This window comes from Barbus barbus (genome assembly GCF_936440315.1).
Source record: "Barbus barbus genome assembly, chromosome: 38".
NCBI lineage: Eukaryota > Metazoa > Chordata > Actinopteri > Cypriniformes > Cyprinidae > Barbus > Barbus barbus.
In genome coordinates, this window is record NC_136716.1 from 14,446,397 (window position 1) to 14,459,721 (window position 13,325).

Here is a 13,325-nt window from a genome sequence, read left to right on the forward strand (position 1 = left end):
TATGGAGAATATTTGTTTGTTGGTTTTATTTAGTAGATAATTTTGTTGTTCAGAATAGCTGAAACTCCTTGCCAGGTAGTGTTGTTCTGGCACGGGACCTTCTGAAAGTTGATATGTTGGAAAATCGGTGCCATTTTGAGGACAAGCTGAACATGAGTTATAGTATGTTAACTTTAAGCCCAGAAACACGGCTAGATTTCTGCTAGTCATATTTGAACTATCCAGACTTTTAATTAATTGCTAAAATGGATCAGATATTTTTTCTGGCTTTCCTAAATTTTTTCCATTCATTTCTAATGTTTATTTGCCTTCCCTGGGACATTTGACAGTACTGTTTTATAGATGATAGATGCTAACAAATTCAACAAATCAAACTGTGGCCAAGTCTCTTTGCTTAGATTTATGAAATATTTTTTTTTTGTTGGTACACAGGAAACAGTTCTTAGGCTAACATGCGAATTTTAAAGTCTGGATTTAATCTTAGACCCACTGCATGGCCTTTTGGCTTAATTTGTCTCATAATTCCTCTTTATTTCTGTTTGCTTGAGTTTATTGTCACCATTTACCACTTTAATCTTTACTTACTGCTGTAGCGTGCAGATGGTGTTAATCCAAGCCCAACAGTTTGAGCTGTAAATACTGAGCACATGTGCATAAGACAGTGTCATTATATGGTGTGTTTTGGATCAAGGGATGATGTCATATTTGTGCTATTTGTCATCTGAGAAAGCGAACCAGTCTCCAAGGAACTAGTAGATTACATTACTTGTAATGACAAGGCAGTGCACATGCCCTCCTTGAGTGTCACGCGGTGATGTCATCTCTTTTCAGCCTTTAGTTAGATCCCGACGGGGACTCAAGTGCTGATTATTTTAGATATTAGTTCCGTCTTTGGAATGTCTTTGATTTCCTAATCGTGGTCTGTGATGGAGGCTGAACTCTGTGATTGTGTCGAACAACAGCAGCTGGTTTCTCTGGCCACTTGAGACGCTCATTGACACTCTTGATTTTTGATGGGTCTCACTCTCAGGCCATCTTTAAGGGCATTTGTTTGTGTCGATGAGTATAAGTATTGCAGTGGAAACATTGCAGTCTGGATAATAGGCCAGAAATAGTGCAGGGCAAATGCCATTCTGCATGTACACGAGTGCTTAAATGCCCTGCTTGCTTGAATGCACACTGAGGTTAAGTTCTCTCTACTGCTGTCTACTCTCCCTGTATTACACCTTATGCATGTTTCTTATTGTTCAGTGTCTTGTGAGCTTCATACTGCCTCCCTCAGTCCTTTTTTGTATCCCAGTGGCCATTTTTAAAAACTTTTTTCCATTGTTATTTGTAGTGGCCATTTATAATACATTCGCACAACAGCAGAATGTGGTTTAGAAGGCCCTGGTTTAGAGGGATAAAAATGGCTATTTCCATAGAGTTAACGTTGGGTTGACTGTAAGCCTTTCCTGTGTTGTGGAAGTTGACATCTTAGATTGTTTGCCACCATCACAATATTAGAAAAAGGTTAGGGTTAGGGTCCATCCTTAACTCCAACCCTGAAAATAACTCAGTGGGGTGTAAGGATATTGGGCAAAAATGGGATTAATGATTAAATTAAATTGATCAAAAGTGACAGCATTGCATTTATAGTATTACAGAATATTTATATTTCAAATAAATGAACTTTTGAATTTGAAAAAATGTGCATCATGATTTTCACAATTAAGCTACACTGATAATAGTAAAAACGGAAATGAATTACATTTTAAAATATTCAAACAGAAAACAGTCATTTGAAATTTTTATATTATTGCAGTATATAAAAATATGAAATCGTAACTTAACTTGCTTTAGCTTTTTCTACTGTCGCCATTATTAATTCTCTTTTTTTTTTTTTTCTCCTTAGTTACATTTTTTTTTCCTCCATGATGGATGACTTTATTACACAAAAATTTCTGAGTTTGGCTTCTTTTGGATATTTTATCCCATTTGAACCTCGGAGCTAACAGGTGTGCTTGATAAGAGTCATTATTTTGAAACTCATAATTATTCCTGAGAAGAAACTCAAGCAAGGAAGTTTGTTTTTTCCTACACCACAGGGGCCATGATAGTAAAATTGAAAAATCTAAATCTATTTAACACACAGCATCCTCTATTGATAGTGGGAAGACAGAGTGGGAAAGACCTGATGAGTCCATAAATCCAATGATATTTTTACTGCACACGTCGTCAATTATTTTGTCCCTCCTTTGAGCACTTAGCACAACAATATGACTTGGCAAGTTACGTTCCCTGTGGCAGAGATCTTGCTTTTCCACTCTTTCTTTCTCTCAGTACCACACATATGTCATTGCTCAGAGATCAGTGGAATTTCTAGTTCCTTTGAGACACTTATCTTCTTTCTTTCTCACCCTTTCAGCTGTCCTAAAAGCTAAACACACATCCACTGTATGCAGCTGCTAGTGCACACAACTGCTACTGTGTCTGACCACTGTTGTCTTCTCTCCCTCATCCCCCAGCCTCAGTATTGTTAATCTGATTAGCATTGAGCAGCATTAGCACCGTAGTCACCTTGCTAGCATGTAGCAGTAGCCATGCAGACAGCAAAAGGCTCTCCGTCAGCATAGTGTTGGAGAGAGACTGTTCTCCTCCTCACAGCGGTTTTTTTTTTTTCTTCCTCTCTCTCTTTCTCTCCACCTCCCTTCTCTGGCTGGCCCAGGACTGCTGCAGCTAACTCTGCATCACCTTGCAGTTCAGACACTGCTGCCTTTCTGCAGTCCTCTCTCACTCTCTCCTAATTTCCTCCTCTCTTTGGTCCTTCACAACCCCCTCCCTCTTTTCTGATCACTTTCTTTTCTTATCGGTCATCCACTCCTTATTTTATTTTATCAATATGTACCGGAACCCTTGGATCTCTAACTACATCAACCATGTCAAGTTGTGCCAAGGTAAGTAAATGGCAGTTGGCGTGGGATGGGATGGCACAGGCCCACCAAATGCTGCTTGGGTTTAAATGGTACTAGAGCCTCCAAGGACCTAAGTATTCAGGACAAGGAACTTGCTGACTCAAAATGAAGAGAACTGAGACATTATGAAGCAGAATAAGTCTTTTGCATTTTGTGGTTTAGATGCAAATGCTTTAAATAGTTTAAATTCTGCAGATGTGTCTGTTTGTCAGTTTAAGAAAGTTCGACTTGTGGTATTGCCTTTTAATGGTTTTGTTTTGGTCTGCGCACTTGCGCAACTGCACATGCTTTTCCATTTATCTTGTGTGCTTTTAGTTAAGTGGTGCATTTGCACATTTATAGCAGGTGTTTGTGTCTTTTAGACATTATGTGCATCCAGATGAATATAATTTATCATTTTCATTGAATTGTTTCATTTGTTTTCAATCATAGTGGAAGGATTCTATAATAATCAGTGTTTCGACTGCTTTAAATGTAAATAGGTTAATACGTATATGTATGAATGGGTTTTAGAGATTCCCTGTCACCTAATTCACCCTTTCCTGGAGTGCAGACACCAGCTGTGTCTCATTTAAGACTCTTAAGATCTTCGTCTCTGTCTGTGAATTTGTAAATGACAGTTTTACACTCGTTTGAAGGCATTGAAGAATGTTTGGAGTTGAACTAGTATTAAAACATAGCATTAAATGTCACGGTTTAGTGTATGTGTCGCCATACCTATGTGTGATGGCACACTTCCTGTGTCACACTTGACTAATCCTATTCCTCTTGAAGACTAATCCTTTATTAGATGTGACAAGTCCTACAATAGCACCTGACTGTCACATTTTGGCCCTGTGTTTTCCAGTTTAACAGGTTTTTTAATGAATGGCTAGCATTTTCTACTTGCTGACTTTCATATTTTTATCGCTTTAAGTGATTAGTTTTCAATTACTTTGCTTTCTTAATTGTACTTGAATGTTATAATTAAATATTCCGATTTATTATAAATATTTTTTAGATCATTATTAGATCATTTCATTTATTAGATCATTTCAAAACATTTGGGGTGAGTAAGTTTTGAAAGTGTATTAATACTTTTATTCAGCAAGGATGAATTCAGTTGATCAAAAGCATTTATGTGAAATAAAAATCTTTTGTATAAATTAGGCTAGTTTGCTTTTTACTGTAGTGGTCGACCGATATTGTTTTTTTTTGACTGCCGATATCTTGGAAAGCAGGGTGGTCGATATAAAGCCGATATAATTTTATTTATTTTAATCTATATTTAACATTTTTTAAATAATTTGAAAATGGATTTAAAAAATAAATGCGTGAAATAAACATACTTTAGATGACTTTTTTTTCCCACAAATAAATATTTAATAAAAATACAAATAAAAAGGAAGTAAACACTGTAACCAACAGGGCACTCAGTATTCTGGGAAGTTTGTGTGCATTGGAAATCTTATTTTTTTTCAAATAAAGCCAAGGTAACACTCATTTTACATACAGCACACAGTGAAAATGACATGAATATGACAGTGGGCAAATGCTTAAAGCGCAGCATGATTTGAAATCACGAGTTTAATGTTTGTCGATCGCGCATCCCCAGTGAAGCTGAATTCTCCTCCTGTCCCATTCAATTGACACAGTCTGACCGTCACGCAGCAAGCACGTGATCATGCAGGATACAAATGCACACTTCACAAGATCTCACAGCTGGATTTGACTAAGTTTGCAAGGCTTGTGAAATTAAATGTTCATTAGTCATTCAAAGGTTTTTTTTAAATTATGTAAATGTGTATTTGCTGAATGCTGAAGGCAAACGAGAAAGTATTATGTTATAAATGTTTTGTATACATTTTAATTCCTTTTGTTTAACCGTTATATCTGATTATTAGACGGACTTCTATCGATGACAGCTAACAAGAATGAGTCCGGGAGAATGCGAGAGCTGTGTGCCATTCTCAGCTCCCTCAAAATACAAGTCCGGCGCGCTGTCAAAATAAAAGTCCTGCCTCGAATGCATCGGCCAAACAGGAAAAACTTATCAGCCGATATTTGAAAAAAAGCCAAATATCGGCCGATATATCGGCATTGGCAATATATCAGCCGACCACTAGTTTACTGTACTCTTTACTGTTTTTAATTTTTTGTACTTCATACTTTGTTCATTGAAGAATCAAAGAAAAAAGTGTCTATTTCCACTAATTGTAAGTAGCACAACTGTTTTCATCATTGAACACTAATAAAAAATATTTCTCCGAAGGATCATGTGACACTGAAGACTACAATAATGGGTGCTGAAAATTCAACTTTGCCATCATAGGATTAAATTGTTTTAAAATATATTCAAATATAGAAGTTATTTTAATTGCAATATTTTATAACATTACAGTTTTTACTATAATTTTGATCAAATAAATGCAGTCTTGGTGAGCACGAGATTTCTTTCAAAAACTATAAGAAATCGACCCGATTTTTGAATGGCTGCGTATATTTGTTGAAATGCGATTGATTTAAACCTTTCTACAGAGTTAGTTACAATAATTATTCAATTCATTTTCAGTTATTTTACTTTCATTGTGGTTAATAATTTCTAAATGTACCTAAACAGTGACCGCATTTAGGAGCCTGAGAGCACTGGGTTTATGATCTCGTCATATGACCAAACAGGCTGTGACTTGCTTCAGCTGTATCTCCTCCATGTGCTTCTACTCCAACTAATGCCAGATATCAGTGACTAAACCCTACAGTCATGCAAGTTTATCAGTCACCAGATTATTTGGTACTGACTGTGCTGGAAAACGGGTGTGTGATATGCTGGAACATAAAATTAACCTGAACAAGTTTCAGAGCTGTGCAATCAGCTTCTATATGATGCTTGTTGTAGATCAGAGAGGTATGTTGGTGTGTCACAGGCCTGTGGAATAACAAGCGTGCCATTTAAAGTGCTGTAAATGTCACACTTGACTGTCTGATTAGCATCTGTACTTAAGTGGGCACAGAGCCAAGGTGTTGTGGATTTCCATGCATGTCTGTTAGCAGTGGGTGCTCTCAACAAGACCATGCAATGCGCATAAATAGTGCTTAGGATAATTTTAGTGATCGGTCCAGTTTATCTGCATTAAGAACTATCAGTTTGCATGATGGTTTTGTGTTGTTGTTCCTGCTTCTGGGAAACATTGTCATTAACGTTTAATTTACCCTGTAGTGTTAATTTAGTGAGGACATCGGAAAATCTGTCAATGCTTTGTTTTTAACGCTGGCATCATTAATCCCTTGGTTTGCTTGAACGGCAATGGCTTTGTAGTTGAATTATCCCAGATGCAACTAACACTTCATAACATATGGCACAGGAAGATGTCCTCAGTGCAGGGTACCAGAACAGAGGAGCTTCTGTCATTTGCTGTGAATTCTCTATTCTTTGAAGCTAAAAAAATCATCTTGTATCAGGCATAGCAGCACAAATCCACTTTATTTAGCCTCCACCCAGTTTCTAAGTGTATCATTTCTCTTTTCTTCCAAAACTTTCCTGTTCTCTCTTTCCATCCCCCTTCGGTTGATGTTGCCTTGTCCGTTGGCCCTGTGACTCTGAAGTGAAAGGAGATTTTTAGGCAGTGAGGAATGTTTTTCGCAGATACTCATCCCAGCTGTGAAAACTCACTCTGTACCAAAACACAGTCCATCAGTTGGCTCTCTCATTCACTTTTCTTCTCAAATGGTTTTTGTAGATAGAGAAGGAAGGAGGTAATGACATCTAACCACAGTCCCTATTGTAGAAAATATTTAAATATAGAATTTTTGAATGTCAAAGAGGGGGTTTGGTCTGTGTGGGTGAATTGATCTGTGGGTAAAGTGGAAACGCATGTTCTCCTCTTCCAATCTCTTTGTCAGTCTCAGATGTCAGGTTTCCACGTGATTATTCATACAATTGATTCCACACCTGGATAACAACACTAGTATAAGTCATTTAATTGCATTAATCAAGTGAATGTTAACAACAACAACAACAAAAAATTAGTCCCATCAGAGTGAATGTATTTTTATTTGTTTTTAAAAGGTTTCTTGTATCATACTGGTTATTGCCCAGTATTGATGATTTTATTTTTTATTTTAATTTAATTTTACATTTATTATTTAATGTTTATTTTTATTTATATTTCTGCTAATTTAAAAAAATTCTAATAATTTAAATTGCTACAAAGATTGAACCTAGTAGGAGTAACCACATAAGCATCAGAAACTTTATTTGACATTGACATTAACAAAACTTTTTATTTATTTATTATAAGTAGCAATAGTATTAATTATTATTAACAGTATAAATATATATAGGCTTAATAGTTTTATTGCATTTATTTTATTGTCTAATTATTTGCTCTAACAATATAAATAATATAAAATGAATTAATATTATTAGTTATGGGCAGGATTCATAATCACAGCATTGCGGTTTTCTTATATCTTTGCTGTTGCTGATAATGGTGCATTTCCAGGAGATCTGTGAGTGGGGGGGGAAAAAAAGCACAAGGGCCTGTAGGCAGTTTACTCTCTGCATACAAATGTACTTATGAGTGTATGCAGAAATAAGTCTGTTCAACTATGGACACAGCACCATGTTGACATCCATGAAATGGATACTATTGTTTTCGTCCCTGCCCTTCACATGGGGCCTTTGAAACATCTTTCGCTGATCACTCCTGTCACCAGCAGGAGTATTTGTAGTCTGAAGGCTGCTCTCTTTTGTGTGCACAGGCTTCACAGGAGAAACGGCTCCTAAAGTTGGCAATACCAAACTACAACGGAGAGCTCTTAGGTAAGATCTTCATTTTTATATAACTTGGGTTTTGAGTGCTTTTATAAGCTCAATGGAAAAGATCCACACCAACAGAAATTCAGTCTTTTTAAATGTATAAGGCTTGAACAAATTTAATAGGACTACATTGTACCTCCAGATGTAGTCATGCTTTGGGATGTGGGATGTTAATAGAATGTGTTATATTTATTCTCCCAACTAATTGTTTTTGTCCTGTTTGTTGCTTTGGCATTATTTGCTGTTGGGAAAATATTTCTTAACCTTATTACCCTTGTTACTACTATAATAAAAATACTTTTTTCCAGTTGTGGAAAATGTATATTTTTTGATGTGAAGATATTGTATTTCATATTTTTTTGGGATAGAACTGTGAGATTTCTGCCAAGATTCAGATCCCTTTTCAGGTGCTGCTTCAACAAAAGCAGGCAATGCTGAGGCCTCTTGTTTCTGTTATAAATATTATATGCAAAATATATTGAAATTTCAAGCTGGTTTCTCTTTCTGTCCAGCTTCCAGAAAGAGTTCTTGTTTGAAGAGAAAGGCGAGGGAACTAACAAAGGCTTACATGTCAGTCTGCTGGCAAATACACCCAAGGGTAAGTACAATATACACCAACACTTTAGAAGGATGGTTCCTTAACATGACTATTCTATCAGTTCAGTTCTGTTTAACTCGCTCTAAACCAGGAGCCATGAGCTCTGTCACAAACTTAGCAAGATTCACTTGTCTTGATGTGAACACTAAATGATCTGTGGCTCTTGAGCCCGTTTAATTTTAGGGTGTCTTTCCCTGATATAGTCACAAGACATTCTGTATTCACATTAGACAACAACAGTCTGCTAAAATGGCTAGTAAGAAAGTATATAATGCTAGTGCCTTGATCAAAGTTTACTAGACTGTATGTTCATTCAATTAGCATTGTCTTGATAGTTCCTGGACACATGGAGGTCATTGGGTTGGGGGGATGGGACGCTGATGACCTATATTTGGTCTGCTGGGGGCCACCTGTTGTTGGGCAAGTTCTCTTGCTTACTGGCCCTGAAAATGTGACAGTTGCGTGAAAGGGTTTGTACTGAAAGCCAATACAGAAATTGGGTGAACATGATTTTGTGGAGTTCTCGCAGGAGCAGCCTGCTTCTGGTAAGCTCCAAAAGACATTTTTGCATTTTTAAGTCGTATTCTGTCTTTTAGTTTTTACGAATGCTGCCAGTGGGCTAATAATACATGATGTCAGTCTCTTAACAGACTTTTTTACAGCATATTTTGAATTGATTTCTAAATGCATATTCCTGGGCTTATTGTGAACAATTTATTGGGCTTGTAATTGTCCGTTGACGTCAATATTTGTTATGTATTTGATAGCCAAATAGCAGTTTACACTTTGTTTTAGTAAACTCACATTTGGTTTGGCTCCATTCTAGTGCATAACCCCCACTTTTCACGTAAAATTAATTCCTGATGGATGAAATCAAATCCACATCGTTTCCCTTTGTTTTTGTTTTGTGTTTTATATGTGTGGTTTGTAAATTTGGAGGTCACAGTAGGTGTTCACCTTTCAGAAAAACTCATGGCAGTGATTATTCTTAGCTGAAAACTTTGTATATTTTTATTTTATGTCCCCCATTCATTTCGCTGGCATGAAGCTCTTATAGTTGTGTAATCCTGGCTTGTTAGAATCAGGTCTGTCTAATGTCAGATTCATACTGCTGTTTAGTCTTCCCCACTTTCCAAGTGGGAACTTGATTTAAAGCATGACATAACAAACACTCTCGCTGTGTTACAAGTGTCTGATACATAAATAAAAAAGATAAGTATAATGAATTGTTCTTTGACATTTTTATATCTTTGTCCATATACAGGTACATCTCAAAAAATTTGAAAATCATGAAAAAGGTCAATAATTTTTGTCACTCGTTTCAGAAAGTGAAACCCGTATATGATATAGATTCATTACACAGAGTGACATATTTCAAGCCTTTATTTATTGAAATTGATGATTATGGCTTACAGATCATGAAAACCCAAAATTCAGTGTTTCAAAAATTTTAATATTACATAAGATCAATAAAAAAATATATTTTAAACAGAAATATCAGGCTTCTGAAAAGTATGTTCATTTCTATGCACTCAATACTTGGTTTGGCCTCCTTTTGCATGAATTACTGCATCAATGGCATTGGCAGTAATTGGCGTGGCATGGAGGCTATCAGCCTGTGGCACTGCTCGGGTGTAATGGAATCCCAGGTTGCTTTGATAGCGGCCTCCAGGTGTCTCTCATCTTCCTCTTGACAATACACAGTAACACCATGGTCATTGAACCAGCTTTTGGTACCTTTGGCAGTGTGGGCAGGTGCCAAGTCCTGCTGGAAAACGAAATCAGCATCTCCATAAAGCTTGTCAGCAGAAGGAAGCATGAAGTGCTCTAAAATTTCCTGGTAGATGGCTGCGTTGACTGTGGACTTCAGAAAACACAGTGGACCAACACCAGCTGATGACATGGCAGCCCAAATCATCACTGACTGTGGAAACTTCACACTGGACTTCAAGCAACATGGATTCTGTGCCTCTCCAGTCTTCCAAAAGAAATGCAAAATTTACTTTGATCTGAAAAGAGGACTTTGGACCACTGAGCAACAGTCCAGTTCTTTTTCTCCACAGCCCAGGTAAGACGCTTCTGCCGTTGTCTCTGGTTCAGAAGTGGCTTGGTAGCCCTTTTCTTGAAGACGTCGGAGCGTGGTGACTCTTGATGCACTGACTCCAGCTTCAGTCCACACCTTGTGAAACTCTCCCGAGTGTTTGAATCAGCTTTGCTTAACAGTATTCTCAAGCTTGCGGTCATCCCTGTTGCTTGTGCACCTCTTCCCAAATTTCCTTCCTTCTAGTCAACTTTGCATTTAATATGCTTTGATACAGCATTCTGTAAACAGCCACACATTTCAGTAATGACCCTCTGTGACTTACCCTCTTTGAGGAGGGTGTCAATGATTGTCTTCTGGATCATTGCCAAGTCAGCAGTCTTCTCCATTATTGTGGTTTCAAAGAACAAGAGATACCTGGAATTTATACTGTAGGGATGGTCATTAATTGAAACTCAAATGTAAATATTCTAATATTTTGAGATACTGATTTTTGACTTTCATGAGCTGTAAGCTCTAATCATCAAAATTAAAACAAAACAACGTTTGACATGCTTTACATGCAATGAGTCTAAAATATATGAAAGTTTCACTTTTTGAAAAGTTACAAGAGAAAATGAACTTTCATGATATTTTAATTTTTTGAGATGTACCTGTATGTCCACTTTTTTATAGAATTGATTAAACTAAGCAAGTATGACACACTTGACCTTACTTCAGGGTGTCTGCAGGTCTTAAAAAGTCTTAATTAGCCCTTCTACAAATTAAGGCTTAAAGATCTTGCATCAGAAACTGAGGCATGTAATTAAATGTAGCTACACTGCAAAAAAATGATATCTTCCTCAGCATTTTTGAATCACGATTAAGAGAGTTAATGTGTAAAACCAAAGAACAAGCATTTGAAAATTAAGCAGATTTTTTTCTAAGGCAGATATTTGTTAATGTTTTAATCATAAACATTTCATTTTGATAAATTTTTCATGAAACAAAATGTACTATTTTGTAATTTTGCTTCTCAAGTAAATGCATCTAATTTAAGAGTCTTTTGACATTTGCACTGGAAAACAAGACAAATGCTGAAGGACATCTCTTTTTTGCAGTGTGATTTGCAGGCTGCACTATTTTTATATGCTAGTGGTTGGGAGCGGAGATATTCAAACTTTGAATGAATAAATGAATAAAAAAATAATGGAGATTTAAGTTTTTTTTTTTTTTTTTTTTTTTTTTCAAACTTCTACAAGATATTCAAGCCGCTATATATTTATATTTAAAGACTATTTTGAAGTATTATATTGTGTTCTGTTCAATTTATTCCTTTAATTTTCTTAAAAAGTTTGTTACTTGACTACATGTAACAGAAAGAGAAATCCTGCCCTGTGTCTTCATTGCATCGCTCAGATCTTTGCTTTGAATCCCAGAGAGACCAGGCTGAGAAAGCATTGTTAGAAACAAGTGTGCCGTGTGTACACATTTGCCCATGATGAGTCTCCTCTCAATCACTTTTCAGTCTCCTGGTGACTGGACACAGTTGAGTGTCTCATTTCCATGACTACAGCTGAAACAACATTCACTGAGGATGCGCACCTATGATTGGCTAACTTTTGTGGAAAGCCAGTCAGCCATGCTCTTAGCTAATGTCGGACGACTGTAAGCAGCTTTTGTTTTAGGTAACACATTGGACTTTTGTCTCCTCAACTATTTTTGGAATTGTGTCCCTGCTACATGGCAGTATAATAATTAATTAATTTTAATTTGTTACATTTTATATAGCGCTTTTCTGGGTACTCAAAGTGCTAGAAGGGGGGGGGGGGGATCTCCTAAACCACCACCAATGTGCAGCATCCACCTGGATGATGCGACGGCAGCCATATTGCGCCAGAAAGCCCACCACACACCAGCTTATTGGTGGAGAGGAGACAGAGTGATGAAGCCAATCAGTGTATGGGGATGATTAGGAGGCCATATTGAAGGCCAATGGGGAAATTTGGCCAGGATGCCAGGTTTACACCCCTACTCTTTTTCGAAGGACATCCTGGGATTTTTAATGACCACAGAGAGTCAGGACCTCGGTTTAACATCTCATCCAAAGGACGGTGCTTTTTACAGTATAGTGTCCCCGTCACTACACTGGGGCATTAGGACCCACACAGACTGCAGGGTGAGCACCCCCTGCTGGCCTCACTAACACCTCTTCCAACAGCAACCTAGTTTTCCCAGGAGGTCTCCCATCCAGGTACTGACCAGGCTCAACCCTGCTTAGCTTCAGTGGGCAACCAGTCTTGGACTGCAGGGTGATATGGCTGCTGCGATTCCTGTGTCACTATACTTTAGTGACACAGGAAGCAGTACTATATAAGGATCATGAAGGATATTTATTTTATTTGGAAAACAAATACCAAGGATGGGATTGGCATTTTTATGTTTACCACTCATTCTTGGGTCTTACTGTAGGAAAATGTTAGTGCCAAAGAGCTCTCAGAATTTAACAGGTTTATGAAGATGCTGGATATGCCCTTGAGGGATAGTGTGATACTGTACGCCAAATTCATCATGAAACAAGACTTGGTATTAAACACCAGCAAAGCTAAACTATGTAAGGATTAGACTGTCCTCATGTGGTGTGAAGTGTTGTTTATCTTGCAGTTTACAGTAAGCTCTACTTGTGTTTATTTGCTTGGTTGTTTAAGAATATAACAAATACAGGATACTATTTACTACGTTTTAGTATTTGTATTGGTTTTGATAAATTTACTTCTTCCTCTGTCTCATTCTTTTACCAGCCCATTCTCACGTTCCCTTTCTTTTTCCTTTTTAGTCTCAGAATTAAGGAAACGTTTTGAGAGTGTAAGCTCGAGTCAGAGTTGGGACATGAACAGGTGAGAAGTTAAATCATTCTCAAAGCATGCACAGCCAAAGTTCAGTTAATGCAGGTGT

The 13,325-nt window shown here is 37.1% G+C and overlaps 1 protein-coding gene across 3 annotated transcripts in view; it reads left to right on the forward strand.

Annotated features, from left to right (window-relative positions):
• Positions 1 to 13,325, forward strand: part of LOC306857930 (supervillin-like) — a 78,956-nt gene that overhangs the window by 21,756 nt on the left and 43,875 nt on the right. For 2 of the 3 annotated variants that reach the window (XM_079398211.1, XM_079398210.1), the window contains exons 2-4: positions 7,695 to 7,755; positions 8,265 to 8,350; positions 13,207 to 13,267. In XM_079398211.1, coding sequence (XP_079254337.1) covers positions 13,260 to 13,267 — 8 coding nt within the window. In that variant the 5' untranslated portion in view covers positions 7,695 to 7,755; positions 8,265 to 8,350; positions 13,207 to 13,259. Of the gene's footprint in view, positions 1 to 2,557; positions 2,937 to 7,694; positions 7,756 to 8,264; positions 8,351 to 13,206; positions 13,268 to 13,325 lie in introns of those variants that run through there. The other variant, XM_079398209.1, reaches the window with a different exon arrangement.